We start from the raw sequence: 19,091 nt of genomic DNA, 5'->3' as shown, positions 1-19,091 counted from the left end.
CATACCCAAAATATAGACGGTTTTAAGTGAAAAAAGTGACGCGCCTATAGTATAACGCTTACATTTAGCGCGTCTTTATGCTATGTTTGTATAACGCTAATGACGTCACGTCAAAAATATATGCACGGCCGTGCAATACCATTTTACGGAGTCGCAAAATCGGCACGGGTGTGTGATAAATTCAAATAGCCGTTTATATAGGGCCATATAACCTGTCAACGATCTTTATAACTAATAATATACACGGCTGCTGTCGATTTATAAAAAATATCGCTATATTCCTCTAAAAATGGTGCTTGCTGTATTATATATTCGTTATAAACATTTCTGACAGGTTATATGGCCGTATATAAACGGTTGTTTGCGATATAACCCTCGCCTTGCGGCTCGGGTTATATTTACAAACAACCGTTTATATAGGACCATATAACCTGTCAAAAATCTTTATTAGTAATATAATAAAGGCTGCTGAAGAATGCCGAAAGCTACGGCAAATTCAAATTAGCGTTTTAAAGTGCATAAGGGTATATATACTAGTACAGTAAAGTAAAAACGAAGGAAAGAAAATGAAGTGGGAAATTATTTATTATATTCAACATAACTCTTCCGGAATTTAAATAAATCACTAAATGGACGTGCGTCGAGATTTCCTCATAAGTAAAATTTCTATTCGATTGACAAACATAATTTACAAACCGTAAAGACTTTGTATGTAGTGAAATCATTCCAAAAATATATGTACATAAATAACTATCGGTGTCAATGAAACAAACTATTGACAGAATATTTTCCAGCCACCATTTTGATTTCCAAAGACATTATCATATAAACATCATTTTGAACAATATCTCTACAATGTTTTTTTTCAACTGTTACATCGAAACATGTATAAGTTCAAACTTAATGTATAATGTTCATCATGATGTTACTTAACACCAGTCAACCTTAAAGATTTTTATTCGATGTTTTGGATCAAGATACCCTATTTCAGAATAAGACACATAAAGTCTTCTCGATTTCTTACAGTATGCCACAGCTCTAGGAAACCATTTACCAAGTTTCCCATTCATCGTTATCTTACACGGCTTACAGCTGTCTGATACTCTCCGTAAATTGTCGTCACTATCTTGACATAAACTAACAAGAAATGTGCCATCATTTAATTCACAAATACCTCGTGTAGAGCTGTTCCTCCCTGTGCTGGTTGATAGGTATTTATAACGTTCCCCTGCCAGTCTAGTTGTTTAACAGCCATCACAGTATAACCCCAGTCACTAACATATATAGACGTTCCAGCTGTATTAACGGTGACATACTGGGGAAAACAGAACAGACTATTATCTCCACTAAAACTTTGCAATATTTTACCTTGTAGGTCAAGAACTAAAACTTTCCCTGGATTATAATTACATGACACAACAAGCTTTTCTTGGCTGTAAGCAATACCATAACATCTCTCGTTGATATTCACCTTACGATCAGAAACTATGCGTTGATTTCTTAGCGACATGAAATGAATACTTCTCTCACTAGGTACAGTAACGGCAAACTTATCATCCGTTATAGCTGCAACATCAAACGGTGAATTATCTAGTTTTATCTCTGATACAACTTTTTTCTGTACTGTATCAAAGTATTTAACATTTTTATTGTCGCTGTAATCACAAACAACTATCTTGTCGAGCTTAATAATTTCTATCCCGGTTATGTTACATTCTGTGTTTTCCGATGAAGAATTCAAATCTATATCTTCAACAACCTCAAGATTTAGCGTCTTATCCTCAGACGGTGTTGATGTAGGTTTCATCACTGGAACATTTTCACCCATGGATGCTTTCTTTGTAATAAGTTCTCCCAATTGCTTGTGTCTATCTAACATATCGACAATATCACTGTTTTTGACAAATGATACAGTCTGGAAAACATCTATTCGACTATACTGTTTTTGCTTTATCCTCATTTCTTCAACTTGTTTCTTTGTTTCTTTCATTTCAACAAACAACTTATCAAGGCATTTTCTCTGTATCAGGTTATCAATGTGTTTTCGTTTTTCAGTCAGTTTATCTATGATTTCGTGTACACCTGTTGATAAATCATTTAGCTTCGCTTGCTGTTTAAGAAGTATGTTGTCAGCTTCTTTGACAACATATTTTTCCATTTCATCCAGACGTCTATTTATTTCTTTTCTGAACTGATGAATCTCCTTTATTACGCCATCGTGGTTTTCAGAAATAGCTTTCATCTCATCTTTTACTCCCTTTATCTGTGATTTATAATTATCCTCCAGTGCTTTCATTTCTGCCATTATTTCATTAAGTTCTTCACTGTCTAGAATGTGCTTCGAGAGTTTCGGTATGTAGTCCACAGTACATAATCTGTGATTCAGCGTTACACAAACACTGCAAGCAACAATGTCATGCTCTTTGCAGTAGAATTTAAGTTTTTCGTCTCCATGATCATCACAACTATCAAATTCGTCTTTGACGATTGGAACGCTTGGTGTAGTTGGCATAGAGTCTTGATCTAGTAGAATATGATGACGTGATGGAGTTTGTTTCTTGTGGTGCTTGTAACAAGTGTCACAAAGATGTTCTTTGCAGGTTGAACAATAACCTTTTGCTGGTACCCGGGCACCATCTCTATCACACGGGATACAGAACAAAAGAAAGTCCTCAGCAGAGCCCCGTGAAACAGAAAATGTCTTTTTTGGTTTTTGTTTTCCAGAAACTTCCATTGTTAGTTCGTTCTGAAATTTATTTATTAATGACAGTTCAAAATAACATGGATGTAAGCCGCATAATGGATGTAAGCACCAATTTTTAAAAACAAATAAACAAATTATACACAATACAACGATCTTATTTCTTATTTATATATTAAAAGTTTCTTTATTTATTGCCCTGAGTTGTCAAGTAGTATGTCAATCCCATACCAGTTTTAATCCAATCAATTAATATAAACCTAATTACACATGCATGGTTTTACAATTGATTCGTATTCTAAAAAAATGCCAATAAACGCGAATATGTTTTACAATAATGAACTACATTTGAGCCGTGTCACGACAAAACCAACATAATGTGTTTGCGACCAGCATGGATCTAGACCAGCCTGCGCATGCTCGCAGTCTGATCAGGATCCATGCTGTTCGCTATCAGTTTATCTACTTGTTATAGGGTTTTGTAAGCGAACAGCATGGATCCTGATCCATGCTGGTCGCACACCCATTATGTTGGTTTTGTCATGACACGGCTCATTTAATGGTCAGTCATCGTTACTGTAATGCATGAAAATTGGCATTCATAGATTTTTTTTTCTTTTCCGAGAGAATTATACCTGGCCTATGAAATGCATTATTAAACTAAAAAAAAAAGAAAAAAGATTAAAAAAGAAACGTGACAATACATTGTATCAACAATTTATCCTTATTAAGAGTGATTTTTTTATTAAAAGCCGAACAAAAAGGTACACAAATTATAATGAAACAAGATACTGTTTTATTATATTATAACATAATGAAGTATAACTAAATATTTATGAAATAAAATGCGTATTTTATTTTTTTTTATTTTCCGTATTTTTCAGTGAAACATATTTTCTGTATTTTCATTGGTAACTTGCCGGACTACTTTCTTCTTAATTCTGTCAATACCCAAAATTGAAGGAGAAGTTTTAAGAATTTTAAGGTAAAAAAAAGAGAAAAAGTATATTATAAACAAAAGTCTTTTATTAACATAAAGAATTTATTTCCATCTTGTGATTAAAAGCTAACATATTTTACTTCTGGCTACCGCGACTCGTGAAATATTTATTTTCTTAGTACACGTTAAAAATAAATACTGTATTTAAAGAAAAGAACTTGAATATCTTCTATTTATGCATGACAAAGTTTATACCAAAAGAATAAGTAACAGCAGCTTTGAGATATATTTTGTTTGTTTTGGGTTTTACGTCACATCGACACGTTATAGGTCATATCGCGACGTTCCAGCTTTACTGGTGGAGGAAGACCTCAGGTGCCCTTCCGTGCATTATTTCAGGCACGAACGGGCACCTGAGTAGAACCACCGACGTTCCGTAAGCTAGCTGGATAGCTTCCTCACATGAAAGAATCCAAAGTCCCTGTCGGGATTCGAACCATAAACATTTTTATACTTATTATCATTGTTGTAGAAACCGAAAGTACAAAATCATGAAAATTTCTTTGACATTAAATCGTATGTTTATAATTCTATTTTTGTGGGCAATTTTAAATTGATTGATTGTCAAACATATTTTCAATAATAATTTTACCGTTTTTTATTCTGAAAAAAATATTTGTAAGGTTGTATGTTACTAGTATTCTCCTTTGTTTTGTTTATTGTAAAATCAGATAAATAATACATATATATGATCTAGATAAGCATACTTTCATTATTTTCTTTTTAAGAATACATTAAGCATAAGCTGTGAGATACAAATAAAGAGTTGTGTTTTAATAGACATAAGGATATATAAAAATAGATTTAGGGACTCTGTTCTAATTTACAAGTATCAACATGTTGACTCGACCGCGGGCTGTTTTTCTTTATTTTTTTTCAATATTTTTAAAATGCATTTTTTCTGTGTAACTTTCATATTTACTGAAGAGCATTAGTGCCAGGTGTATGTTTTTTATTAACTCGAAATTTCGACTAACTTATCTCGAAATTTCGAGTTTCTAACTCGAAATTTCGACTTACTAACTCGAAATTTCGAGTTACTTATCTCGAAATTTCGAGTTACTTATCTCGAAATTTCGACTAACTAACTCGAAATTTCGACTTACTAACTCGAAATTCCGACTTACTAACTCGAAATTTCGAGTTACTTATCTCGAAATTTTGACTTACTAACTCGAAATTTCGACTTACTAACTCGAAATTTCGACTTACATTGCACGACTTTCATTGGTTGCCGGTGAAAGCAAGGATTGAATTCAAGATACTTTCTTTCGTGTGTAGCTGTTGCACATTGACAGAGCACCTTTAACATTTGTTTAACAGAACAATTTTATAGGGTCAAATTGTCCACACAAACTGAACATATCCTTCGCTTTTTGTGGAGGGGGGGGGGGGTGTAAAATCACACTTTCCACATTTCCGTGTTAACCGGATGTTTCCTTTTCTTAAGCACACATACAACCATCATGTGGAGAACAAACAAGTCAAAACCCACCCTATTGTAAACTGTGTGCAATATCATGTGTTAATATAAGTTTTAAATGGCGTGTATACGCCAGTTAGTCTGTCACGTTTCTTTATACTAATAATGTTTTTTTGTAACATTATTCCATTATTTACTAATACTTTGATTCATATTGTGTTGATAAAAGTTGATAAAAGTGATACTTGTTGTTATATATATATATATGTTGGGAATAATATAAAAGCATCCGATTTTACAAGAAATATAGTCAGTTCAACAATTTTGACAAAGGCCTCAGCACGCCCTATTTTGGCCACGCCGCGATACTTTTCTCAGATGTCCCACACGTGAAGTATAGGATCGGTTTTTTTACAGGGATGAGAAGAATATGATTAGTGAAAAGATATGTTCGAACAGATGGGATACAATACAACGTCTGAAGAACGTCTGAACGTACAAATTAAAGGAAGCCTTGTATTTTTAGGTCTGGTGTGTACATGCCATTACTAAGTTTAAGTTAAATTTCAATAGTTTTTGTCCAGGCACCCGTTTCTCCATCTCCATCGTTCAAAGGCACTGCTTACTATATCTTATACCATCTCACTAATAACTTTGGCCATTCTTGTAATGTTGATAAGTCGAAATTTCGAGTTACTAAGTCGAAATTTCGAGATAAGTAACTCGAAATTTCGAGTTAGTAAGTCGAAATTTCTAGTTACTAAGTCGAAATTTCGAGATAAGTAACTCGAAATTTCGAGTTAGTATGTCGAAATTTCGAGTTAATAAGTCGAAATTTCGGGTTAGTAAGTCGAAATTTCGAGCTACTAACTCAAAATTTCGAGATAAGTAACTCGAAATTTCGAGTTACTAAGTCGAAATTTCGAGTTAGTAAGTCGAAATTTCGAGATAGGTAACTCGAAATTTCGAGTTAGTAACTCGAAATTTCGAGTTAATAAAAAACATACACCTGGCACTAATGCTCTTCCGTACATATTAGACTACTAGTATATATAATTAAATTTGCATTATTAAACATTTTCTGATGAAACGTTCATAAATACAAGATATAAATACCTCAAAAATTTCTTTTTCCTTTATTTAGATACCTTCTGCTACACACTTGCCCTCCATCGCCATTTTGTCATTTGTTAAGTTTTATTGCAATCCAATCGAAATTTTAACCGTTTACATGTTTCAAACGAATGATAATGCCCTTATAGATATGTTGTTATGAGATACATGTATACTAAGTTTTATCTTTGTGCAAATAAACAAATCTCCACTATCTTTTAATAATCTGATTAAAATGTAAATGTATTCTAAAGCCATGCAGATTTGCCCTTGTCCATTTGTTTATTGCGCTTTTATACTCTATGTTTTACGAATGGCCTGTGTGTTCTATTTTTACTATTTTTTTATTTTTTCTTTCTTATTACCTTTATACGTTTATTTTATGTAAGTGACGGATCTTTCCTCTTTAATACAATCCAACCACTACTAAACGCTGACTCTTTCATATTTTGGTGATCTGTTTAAATAATGAATTACCCCGTCATTTCCGTTGTAGATCACTTAGCCTAAAACAAAACTCAATATAAGATGGTGTTTACAGCATCGTACTTTTCGTCATCATTGTTTCCTTATTTCGAAATTTAACCATAGTACTTCGACTTTTTATCATCGTACCTTCCGCTTTTCATCGTCGTTGTTTCGTCATTTCGACGTACTTTCAACTTTTCATTATCGTAGTTTCGACTTTCAGCATCGTGGTTTTGACTTTTATCATCGAACATTCAAGTTTTCACCATCGTTGTTAAGCATGAGCACTGAAAGAATCTATATAAAGATGTACCGGTAGTCCCAAACAGTTAACGTTTAAAAATAAGCAAAAAGGCATAATGTACTAAACTTAGGCAACATCATGATCCAAAATCATTAACATTATTATTTCTTTGTTATTGTATCCTTTGTAAAAATATTTTCTTCAACCCTTATCCATGCCAATATGGTAAGCGGATAAGTCGAAAATAGGAGTTCACAATGTGTCCTACTTTTTATTTAAGAGACACAAAAACCTATGTCTATTAAAAACAGCATTGTATTTAAGACAGAAAATACCACGGACCATGATCTAAATGATGTCCCAGTTTCACTTGCCCAACATTTAATTGTTTGGCAATCAGCAGAAAGAACTCAGCCTTTAGAGACATCTTCTACAGAAAGTAAGTTGAGCAATTATGAGAAGGTTAAAGATATACCATGCTCATTTGTTGGTTAAATATTTTTGCAGACATTTATAAGTATAAAATTTCATATTCAGTACTGAATATGTCAAATTTTAATGAAAGAATACAAAACTTTGCGATGAACATAATTTGAAGTCTAAAATTTCATATTGAATATAATTATTTTGATGGAGAGAATGCAAAAACTATGTGGCGACAATTATTTAATAATTTGATATAGAAGATTTACTGAAGGACTGATAAACTTTAATTGTCACATTCTCTTTAAAGTTATTTACGGTATGTGATATAGAAATATGGCGAGATGTGAGATTTTTTTGATAAGTCCGATCCTTGCTTCATTTAATAACAATATAAGTTAGTATTCGTATAGTAATCGAAAATGTATATATAAAATAAATATGTAAGGGAGATAATACGGTCAACCTTATCGTGCATTCATGTACGTGTCGTGTATACCTAATGTTACTAGATATAATTTTGAATATAGAACAATCGCTAATTGGTTGACACTTTATTCAAAAGGGGTGTTTCACATATCACTTCAAAGAAGTTATCTCGAAAAAGAAGTTGCATATCTTTGGGAAGTGAAGTTTGTACTTACACGCCTCTATAATCCGTTTCAAAATTGACCAAAATAATTACCAACATATATATAAATAAAACTTTTAATAATATGATGTCTAAATAAAATAAATATTGATAGTACTTCTTCAGAGGCCTAGTTGGCATGTCACTTAATATATATTGGCCAGCCAGAGATAAAACAGTTAAACCTGGTCAAACGAGGTAGCCGGAGATGGAGTGTTTAACTAATATGAAATTCTATAATAAAACAAGTAAAATGGTTTCCTGCGGGAAACATTTTTAATGATATAAAGAGATTTCATTGAACTATTTTCAACATTGTTTGTGTGTGTGGGGATGAATAAACGTTTGTATCAGGAATATAGTTGACAATAAGAAGGTCTTTGGAAACTGGTGACCGTTGAAGACCGGAGAAGGTCGAACATGAAACAATTCCTTTTAAGAAAATGATTAAATAGACCTACCATTATATGAATAATTCCGAGCAAACAAAGAATAAAGTAAACACACAAGTTTACGCAGAAAATATCTCTATTTATTATGGCGCAGATGCCATTACGAATATTCTAATTTTGTAGATTTTCAGTATAAACAAGTTATTGATTGTAAAATTTGAGATAGATTTTAAAGAAACATTGATAATTTTCAAACACATCATTCAAGTTTTTCGACCTGAAACGGTAAAATAATTATAGAAAATTAGAAATATCACGTAATTGTTTGTTCTTAATTAGGTGTAATTCGGAGGTAAATCCGTAACGTACCGGGAAACGGTATTTAGCTAGGTTTTCGAAGTGGTCAATTAACCAATCATGTACGGTTTACAGATCACATGCTCCTCCATGTACCGAAAACAGGTCACGTGCTCCTCCATGCCTCAAAAGTTAAACGCGTACCAATACCCTGCGGTCTCCAGGTTTTACTGTATCACCTCTGGCTAGCCTATTTAGGAAGTGAGTTCCAGCCAGCCAGAACAACCAGAACAACCGGACTAGGCAAACATGTGTTCCGGCTGCCCGGCTAACTTCACGAACATATTAAAGTTAAAGAAAATAAAGACACTTAATTGATCGGTTTTCTTTTCATAATTTTCAACTTTTGTCCTTTAGCTTTGACTTAATTTTTTTTAACTGAAGCTTTATCACATATATAACAGTTGTACATATTAATTAAACGATCAGTTGGGTTTGCCATTGATTCAATTTTTAATATCTTTATATATAAGATGTGTACATACGAGTTTATGTATTGAAAGATAGTGGTGTACAATGGGCACAATTCCATCAGTTGTTCGAATATAGAAATATGGTTGTATTATTCTATTACTAATTTTTGAATATTCTAATAAGAAATTTACTGAATGTTGAAAAAGTTCTGTGTGATTTAGTATGAACATTTTTGTATGATGAGTTATAATATTTTGTTCTGAAACAAATTATTATTTGCTTAAAATAGAGTTGTCATATAAAATCATGTACATTGTGTATCTCACATTTACCTTCAACATTCATATATAATTATTTCATGGTATGGTTTGTCGTCATTTATAATAGTAGATACATTGAACTATATAAATAATTATTTATGTATTACGGACCATCGATTATGGATCAATTCGCCTTAGCTTATATAACCATCGGTTTTCAAGTAATATTACAATGAACAATATATCTTTAAATTCACTGTTTCTTTGTAGATGTGACACGGCAATAGGTTGCTACGGAACACGTTGCTTAAGTGTTTGTAGTAATGGTGATGTTGGTAGTTTACCAGTGAACTGTAACTAGTTTCCTTTACTTTTGTAAGTAACTAATAACTTCTGTACACGCCAAAGCAAATGTACAATGCGAATGACGGTGGAAAGGATTTCATGATAAATCACAGTGAAAGTGGCCTGCATCGTCCGGGCATCGATACGGGGCATCGATACCGATTCTCCGATTTCCAGTCCAATGCTCTACCTATTGAGCTGACCGGACAGTTGCCTAATAGTAATAATATCTGTCATATTTTGCGGTTCGGATCGGAATATCCGTCCCGAGGTGACCCGCCCATTGGGCGGTAACGAGGCTTGCCGAGTTACTGCCCATGGGCGGGTGACCGAGGGACGGATATTCCGATCCGAACCGCAAACATATGTCAGATATTTTTTCTTGCATATTCTACCATATTCCATTATATTTTAAATTCTTTATCTTTATTTTCAATGAAAATTTATATCATTACAACCGTAACTACTTTCATTCAACAGCGTATGAATTACAAAATCATTCATAACGGTAAAATGACGTCATCTTTATCGTGCCATTGCACAGCACGCGACTCATCTGGAACCCCCCATGCCAGATGAAATTTCCGGCATGGGTAAAACTAACGGAAACGCCAGTCTGATATGCAAGAAAACGCATTCTGGATAGACAGCATTTTTACGACATAGCAGACGACACTAATTGTCATAGGTCTAACCAGTGTTTTTAATAATAGATTTCTATTCTATTTGAAAGACCCTGATCTAACACAGCTGACTTCATTCGACTTTTAATTAGTGTCCAGCTTTATTTGCCATTCAATGAAAACGATGTATTTCTAAAAAAATTATGTGTATAATAATTACGTCACTACGCGGTTCTATGAAGTACTATGAAAAATAGAAGCGACTATGATCGAAATTCGATATAGGATCGACTTTTGTTCTTCTATCAAAATTAACACAATTTTTAAGAAAAACAGCGTTTCCATTGGAAGACAAATAAAGCTGGACACTAAGTAATATTATTTTCCCCATGATGTTTTAGCGTATATAGCTTGAGATGATAAAAATGTGTGAAATTAGTAAATAGTGGAAAATAATGCTTCAAGGAACTCTAACTCTTTATTATTCTGGATTGGATGTAAACTGTTGAAAATTTTTAAAGCGGTTTTATACTATTGTCAAGTTGGGCTGACTTGTCTCTATATATAAACCAGATTGACTTTTACAATGATGATCAACAGTTGATGTAGAAAATGTTAAGTATAAAATATAAATCTGCCTCAAATATAAAAATTTGCCCAACTCTTTTTGTAAATTGAACGTTGAGTTATTCATCGTTCATGTGATGAAATTATAAAATTGAAAGGAGTTATGGCAGAACATGAACTTACTTTGACTCACTATATAGCCTTTGGAGTATTTTTTCACTTTCAATTTTATTGTGGGGATCGGAGTTGCTTTGTTTTTTGTGCTTTTTGTTGTTGTTTTTTATTGTTCTTGATGTTTTGGTTTTCATTCTATTTTTAGATTTTTTTTCCTGGGCGGATATTAAGAAGACTGTGTCTTACTGGCGAAATAAATGTTTTGAATAATTTACGTGTAAATTCTACATATATCTATATAAAGGTATATAAACAAGAAAGTCAAAACGAGGAATAAAATGTGAAACTTTTATTATATTCAACTTATCAGTTTAACATAACTTTTTCTGAATTTAAATCAATCACTAAAGGCAATTAGGTCAATATTTCCCCAAACAGAAAGTTAATCTCATTTTAATTGTTAAACATAATTTACACACCGTCTTGTTTCAAGGACTAAGTATATTTTTATATCATTTTCAAAAATATATGTACATAAATCACGACGTGCACATGTACATTGATATCACTGAAAGAAAATATTGATGGAATATTTGCGAGCCTCCATTACAATAACGAGAGACATAATCATAAAAACTTTATTTAGAACAATAACTTAAGATTTCTTCATAGGAAACCTAAATTCCAATTTAATTGACAAACATTATTTACTATTCCTAAAATAAATTTACATAAATCACAACGTGTACAACTACATTGATATAATTGAAACAAAATATTGACAGAATATTTGTTCATCTGTTACATCGAAACATGTAGAAGTTCAAACTATAAAATTCATCATGATGTTATTTAACACCAGTCAATCTTAAAGATTTTTATTCGATGTTTTGGATCAAAAAACTCTCTTTCAGAATAAGACACATAAAGTCTTCTCGATTTCTTACAGTATGCCATAGCTTCCGGGTACCAACTATCAATCGTTATCTTACACGGCTTACAGCTGTCTGATACTCTCCGCAAATTATTGTCTCTATCTTGATTCATACAAACAAGAAATGTGCCATCATCTAATTCACAAATATTTCGTAGATGTCCTCCCTGTGCTGGTTGATAGGTATTTAAAACATTTCCCTGCCAGTCTAGTTGTTTAACAGCCTTCATAGTATAACCCATGTCACTAACATATATAGACGTTCCAGCTGTATTCATGATGACATAACGAGGACAGTTGAACAGACTATTATCTCCGTTTAACCGTTTCAATACTTTACCTTGCAGGTCCAGAATTAAAACTTTCCCTGGATTAACACATGACACAACAAGCTTATCTTTGCTGTAAGCAATACCATAACAGTCCTCATTGATATTCACCTTACGATCAGAAACTATGCGTTGATTTCTCAGCGACATGAAATGAATACTTCTATCATTAGGTACTGTAACAACAAACTTATCATCCGTTATAGCTGCAACATCAAACGGTGAATTATCTAGTTTTATCTCTGATACAACTTTCTTCTGTACTGTATCATAGCATTTAACATTTTTATTGTCGCTGTGATCACAAACAACTATCTTGTCGGGATTGATAACTTCTATTCCGGTTATGTGACATTCAGTGTTTTCCGATGAAGAATTCAAATCGATATCTTCAACAGTCTCAAGATTTAGTGTCTTATCCTCAGACGGTGTTGATGTAGGTTTCATGACTGGAACATGTTCACCCATGGATGTTTTCTTTGTAATAAGTTCTCCAAGTTGATTATGTCTATCTAACATATCGACAATATATTTGTTTTTGACAAATGATACAGTCTGGAATACATCTACTCGACTATATTGTTTTTGCTTCATCCTCATTTCTTCAACTTGTTTCTTTGTTTCTTTCATTTCAACAAACAACTTATCAAGGCATTTTCTTTGTATCAGGTTATCAATGTGTTTTCGTTTCTCAGTCAGTTTATCTGTGATTTCTTGTACACCTGTTGATAAATCATTTAGATTCGTTTGTTGTTTAAGAAGTATGTTGTCAGCTTCTTTGACCACATGTTTTTCCATTTCATCTAGACGTGTATTTATTTCTTTTCTAAACTGATGAATCGCCTTTACTACGTCATCGTGGTTTTGAGAAATAGCTTTCATCTCATCTTTTACTCTCTTTATCTGTGATTTATAATTATCCTCAAGCGCTTTCATTTCTGACATTATTTCATTAAGCTCTTCACTGTCTAGAATATGCTTCGAGAGTTTCGGTATGTAGTCCATAGTACATAACCTGTGATTCAGCGTTACACAAACACTGCAAGCAACGATGTCATGCTCTTTGCAGTAGAATTTCAGTTTTTCGTCTCCATGATCATCACAACTATCAAATTCGTCTTTTACGATTGGAACGCTTGGTGTAGTTGGCATAGAGTCTTGATCTAGTAGAATATGATGACGTGATGGAGTTTGTTTCTTGTGGTGCTTGTAACAAGTGTCACAAAGATGTTCTTTGCAGGTTGAACAGTAACTCTTTGCTGGTACCTGGGCCCATCTCTATCACACGGGATACAGAACAAAAGAAAGTCTTCAGCAGAGCCCGTTGAAGCAGAAAATGTCTTTTTTGGTTTTTGTTTACCAGGAACTTCCATTGTTGGTTTGTTCTAAAATTTCAAAAAAAATAAGGATGTAACCATAATAGATGTAAGCACCAACTTTTAACAACAAATTATACAAAATTCAACGATCTTATTTCTTATTTTTAGATTAATTGTTTCATTCCTCTGAGTTGTCAAGTAGTATGTCAATTCCATACCATTTTTAATCCAATCAATTAATATAAACCTAATAACACATACATGGATTTACAATTGATTTGTATTTTTTAATTCCAAACATTAAAAATAACAATAAACGCGAAGATTTCTTTAAAAAATGAACTACCTTTTATAGGTAAACAAACAATCAACGTAATGCATGAAAAGTGTTATTGACACAATTTTACAACTAAGGGGGGTGTTGTTGTTTTTTCCAAAGAATTATATCGGGCCTATGAAATGTGTAATTATGTGATTTGCTGAACAAAAGGAAACAATAAACGTGACAATACATTGTTTCCGTAATCATAATCAAATGTTTATTAAATTTGTATTTCATTTTTATATTCTTTAGTTAAAATGATAAACGCGGAACAAAACGGTACACACTCTTCATATTGAAACAAGATACTATTTCATTACATACTGAAGTATTGACAAATATATATGAAATAAAATGCGTATTTTCATATTTTTTTTCATAGTCCGTATTTTCATTGTAAAAATTTATTTTTTACCTGAGTGAAACATTTTTTTCCATATTTTGTACTGAAAAAACTTTCTTCTAAATTCGACCAATACACAAAATTAAAGGAAAAGTCTTAAGAATTGTAAGGTTAAAAAAGAGAACAAATATATAATAAACAGAAAATTCAAGTTCTTTTCCACACATATAGAAGTTATTCAAGTATTTTCAATAAATACATGATTTATTTTTACTGAGTGTTATGAAAATAAATATTCCAAGAGTGGTGGTAGCCACGAGTGATATATGATAATTTTCATACCACAAGATGAAAATAAATCCTGTATTTATAGAAAAAACTTTTCTGTTTATTATATACATTTTTCTCTTTTTTGACATTAAAATTTGAAAGACTTTCCATTGAGTTTTGTGTAAAGGCAGAATTTAGAAACATAGTAGTTCGGCAAGACACCAGTGAAAATACGGAAAATATGTTTCACTGCAGTGAAAAATAATTGTTTACAAAGAAAATACGGAAAAGGAAACTATGCAATTTATTTCATCAATTTTTCTCAATAGTTCGTTTAAAAGTACATAATCAACTGGATTTATTTGCATCTTGTGATATGAAAATTGCCATATTTCACATGGGGTTACCGCCACTCATGAAATATTTATTTTCATACCACACGATGAAAATTGATACTGTATATATAGAAAAAAATCTTGAGTATCCTCTATTTAAACATTACAAGGTTTATATTATTAAAATATATAGAATAAGCGATAAATGTTTTACATACGTATGTATTAATTTGTAAATCTAGCAAGATATTTACAGTTAAGTTATTATTACATAATTATGTAATGCGAACGAAGAAAATGTAAATCTCAACTTAAAAGAGCATGTTTTTATAATTTATTTGAGAAATATTCAACTTCAAAAATTAAGCAAAATTCTAACACGACTATTGAACAGAAAAGCGCCGAAAGTGTGTCAAATCACTTCTGGGCCATTTCCGTAAAGCTTAAACACAATAGTAAGATTACACAGAACGGATACGGTATTTTGGTCTAACCTACGCATATAAACAATATTTATTTGTATCATAGTTTAGGGACCTTTCTGTTGAAAAAGTGTCAGAGTAAAATCGTATACATATACATGCACAGTGCGGTAACTGGAGTGCAGGTATCAGTTACCCGTACTCCAGATCATGCCCGTTGATTGGCTCATTTTTGCTGGGGTTTACATATTGTGACGGCAGAGAAAGGGAAAGCGGCAGAAATATCATATTCAGATGCTCGATCATTGGTTACTTTTTCCCGGGGTTTAAAATTGTGACAACAGGGAACGTGTTTTTATGTTTGACTATGATACAAAAGAGAAAGAACACCAAAACAATCGGCAATCTGATTTATACTCGGGGGCTACGCCCCCTCGTACAAATCAGATAGCCTCGTGTTTCGGTGCTCTTCTATTACATAATATCCAATATATCGAGTAAACGTCCATCTAAATTACATAGATATAAATGTAAACAGTGCATTATCGTGGTTGTAGAAACCGAAAGTACAAAATCATGAAAATATCTTTGACATTAATTCGTATAGAATTATAATTCTACTTTTGTAGGCATCTTTAAATTGAATGATTGTCAAACATATTTTCAATCATAATTGTAGAAAAAATGCTGCCAAAATATTCATAAGGTTGTATGTAACAACTATTTTCCTTTGTTTTGTATATTTTAAAATCAGATAAATAATATATTAGATTTAGATATGCATGTTTTCTTTTTTCTTCAAAATACAATAAGATGTGAGATGAACAAATAAAGTTTTATGTTTTGTTAGATATAAGGATTCTAATTTTTCAAGTATCAATATGTTGACTCGACCTCGTTTCTATTTTTCAATAATATTAATATACATTAGCTTTCTATGTAAGTTTCATGCAAGATTATTTATAAGTACATGTTTACTATTGAAAGTTTTCTATTGAAAAATTCATAATTACAAGATATAAATACCTCAAAAGCTTATTTTTCCTTTATTTAAAACGAGATAATTTCCGCTACACATATGCCCTTCATCGCCATTTTGTCCTTTGTGTTTCTGGAACGCGGAAGTTTATTTAAAACCCAAAGTTTAAACGTGAATGTCCCTATTGATAAGTTTTTATGAAATACACGTATACTATGTGCAAATAAACAAATTACCCACTATATTTCAAACCTGATAAAGATTTGATTATTGAGCAAGATTTAAGTATTACATTTTTTTCCTTACACAATGAAAGTTAGTCCGAATAGCGTAGTGTAGAGTTTAAATCTGCAAAGATGCACACTTTTTTTGCCATTTTTTCTCGTTTGTAATCGTATTATCTTGACATTGTTTCATTTTCATCTATGTGATTTTTGCACAGCTGAAAGCTTAAGTTGACTGTAAAAAGGTAAAGCAAATATTTTTTTAATTAAACATACTTGAACAGTATATATAAGTATGAAATTCACGTGCCACATTTTAAATATTTCTGCAAATGTGTATATATCTACTAGTATTTTCTTCCATTGCTTATGTGATCAGGTGAGTTCCAGCCCATATATGAAAATAATAATGGCCAACAACACTTGCCCCAGCCAGCAGTTAATAGTAGAGTCCAATACAACAAAAGTCCAGCTGTAATTGATTATATATATTTCTCAAGACCTGTAAATTAAACAAATACAACATATTATTGGGAAGGATACGTACGTAGCGGTATAAATAATCGTATAAAAGTTTTAAAGTTCTATAGCAAAAATAAGAATTTTAAACCATGTTTCCAGAATAAGTGAAAGTTAAACGAGACATTGATAAAAACAAAAGACTGCCTGTGAATTGTCAGTACGAAAATTGTATTAAAACACATCTCTTTGTACTTGCTTGTAAATCACAAACAATTGGACGTTACCAACAGTAAACACTACAGAAAAAAACTACAGACTCGGAATAACTTTTGCTTGGTTAATTTCATATTGTATGCACTTCAATATAGATCAGAATTACTATGTTAAATTTCAATCTAAACATTGACAACACACAAAAAATTACATACGAGGTATGAGCAAAAAGTTCTCGGCCCGATATACTTCTAGCCACTTCACTGAAATTTTCACACGGTACGTCGATACTGATATATGATTGAAGATTACTGACCGAGTTACACGCGGTTTTACACAGATCACATAAAACACACTTTGATCGGTAGAGGGGTGTGCCATTTAGACTAAATGGAGAAAATTGAAATCAGAGGTAGTACCTATGTAAGAAAGGGATGTTACCCAAGGAAATCCATGAAGACTTCATGGATACACTTGGGAAGGAGCCCCCTTCCTATAGCAGTGTGAAAAAATGGCTGCTGAATTTAAAAGGGGCAGGGAGAGCATTGGAGATGATGAGTGGTCTGGGCGGCCAGAAGAGGCCACCAACGATGAAATGCCGAAGCTGTGCACGATCTAGTCATGTGCGACAGAAGGCGAGACCTGCGAAGCATTGCTTGGAAAGTGGGTATAAGCTTTTGTTCAGTTCAATTCTGACTGATGTCTTTAGGCATGTCAAAGGTTCTGCTAGATTCCCAGACAGTTGACTGACGACCAGAAACGGACAAGGCTTAATATCTTCAAGATATCTTTTGTCTCGTTACGAGGCGATGAACCTGATTTTATCTACCGGAGGATCGTAACTCAGGATGATACATGGATCCATCACTTCGATCCCAGATCCAAAAAAAACAGAGCATGCAGTAGAAACACCCCCCCCGCCTAGCTCACCCCTCCGGAGAAATTCAAGAGCGTGTTCATCAGCAGGAAAGATGATGGCTTCAATTTTTTTGGGATAGTCAGGGGATAATCATTATTGACTATCTTGAGCAAGGTCGTACCAAAATTAAACGGGATTATTTATTCATCTGCGTCAAGAAATCGCGCGTAAAAAAGGCGGGGCAAACTGACTCAAAAGACATTTTCTCCTGCACAACAATGCGCCAGCTCACACATCCCAAGTTGCGATTGCTGCTGCAACTAACTTGCGAATTTGAAATTCTTCCCCATCCTCCATATTCTCTGGACTTGGCCCCTTCTGAAACTTTTACCTGTTTCCGAAAATAAAAACCAAAGCTTCGTGGATAGACGTTTTGGAAGCAAAATGAAGATGTCATGGAGGCGGGTCAATGAGTTCTTGGAAGACCAAAATAGGGAAATTCTATTTTGAAGGGTTTTAAACAAGTTTTGGAGCAACCAGATGTGGGCAAAAAGTATTGAATGTAAAGGGCGATTAAAAAATTAAAAAAAGTAAGACCATTAGTTGGGTTCTCTGACTACCGAAGAATATCGAGCCTTTTATCAATCCTCTTACACGTTTAAATTAGGAAAATATACATAATTTACATACAAAACATTATTTAAAAAATGTATTATAACATTCATATTGGAAAACCAATACCAAATCAAAGTTTCGGGTAAATCGTTCAAACTGAATGGAAACATTTTAAATATTATTGCTTGCAAAAAAAATGGTACAATTTGAGACAACGTATGATGTTTCAATTTTTCCATTTTTAGCCTAATGTTAAGATACGTACAAGTATATTTGATTCTCAAATATTTGTTTTGCTTTTCAGGAACTTGATAACATAATTCAGCTTTAAAAAAGACATTTTTTTTAAATATTTTGATTGTTGGTTTGAATCGTTCGTGATAAATTTAC

The 19,091-nt window shown here is 32.7% G+C and overlaps 2 protein-coding genes across 3 annotated transcripts in view; both read right to left on the bottom strand.

Annotated features, from left to right (window-relative positions):
• Nucleotides 1-567: 567 nt before the first annotated feature.
• On the bottom strand, nucleotides 568-6,413 carry LOC132746769 (uncharacterized). Its single transcript, XM_060736020.1, has 2 exons — nucleotides 6,241-6,413; nucleotides 568-2,746 (listed from the first exon to the last, which is right to left on the bottom strand). The coding sequence occupies exon 2, from the start codon at nucleotides 2,732-2,734 to the stop codon at nucleotides 1,160-1,162; it is 1,575 nt and encodes a 524-aa protein (XP_060592003.1). The 5' UTR covers nucleotides 2,735-2,746; nucleotides 6,241-6,413; the 3' UTR covers nucleotides 568-1,159.
• Nucleotides 6,414-11,493: 5,080 nt separating this feature from the next.
• Nucleotides 11,494-19,091, bottom strand: part of LOC132746768 (uncharacterized) — a 39,339-nt gene continuing 31,741 nt past the window's right edge. The window contains exons 1-2 of one of the 2 annotated variants that reach the window (XM_060736017.1): nucleotides 16,376-16,540; nucleotides 11,494-13,723 (exon numbers count right to left, since the gene is read on the bottom strand). In XM_060736017.1, the coding sequence (XP_060592000.1) occupies nucleotides 11,928-13,490 (1,563 nt within the window). In that variant the 5' untranslated portion in view covers nucleotides 13,491-13,723; nucleotides 16,376-16,540 and the 3' untranslated portion in view covers nucleotides 11,494-11,927. Of the gene's footprint in view, nucleotides 13,724-16,375; nucleotides 16,541-19,091 lie in introns of those variants that run through there. The other variant, XM_060736019.1, reaches the window with a different exon arrangement.

The sequence above is a fragment of the Ruditapes philippinarum genome, unplaced genomic scaffold, assembly GCF_026571515.1.
Source record: "Ruditapes philippinarum isolate M1 unplaced genomic scaffold, ASM2657151v2 ctg1751_1_1_1_1, whole genome shotgun sequence".
NCBI lineage: Eukaryota > Metazoa > Mollusca > Bivalvia > Venerida > Veneridae > Ruditapes > Ruditapes philippinarum.
The sequence above is the reverse complement of the archived record's forward strand: the minus strand, read 5'-3'. Positions and strand labels throughout refer to the sequence as shown.

Bases quoted from the DNA above. Each gene is read 5' to 3' on its own strand.
- LOC132746769 (XM_060736020.1), bottom strand. From the start codon at position 2,734: ATGGAAGTTTCTGGAAAACAAAAACCAAAAAAGACATTTTCTGTTTCA.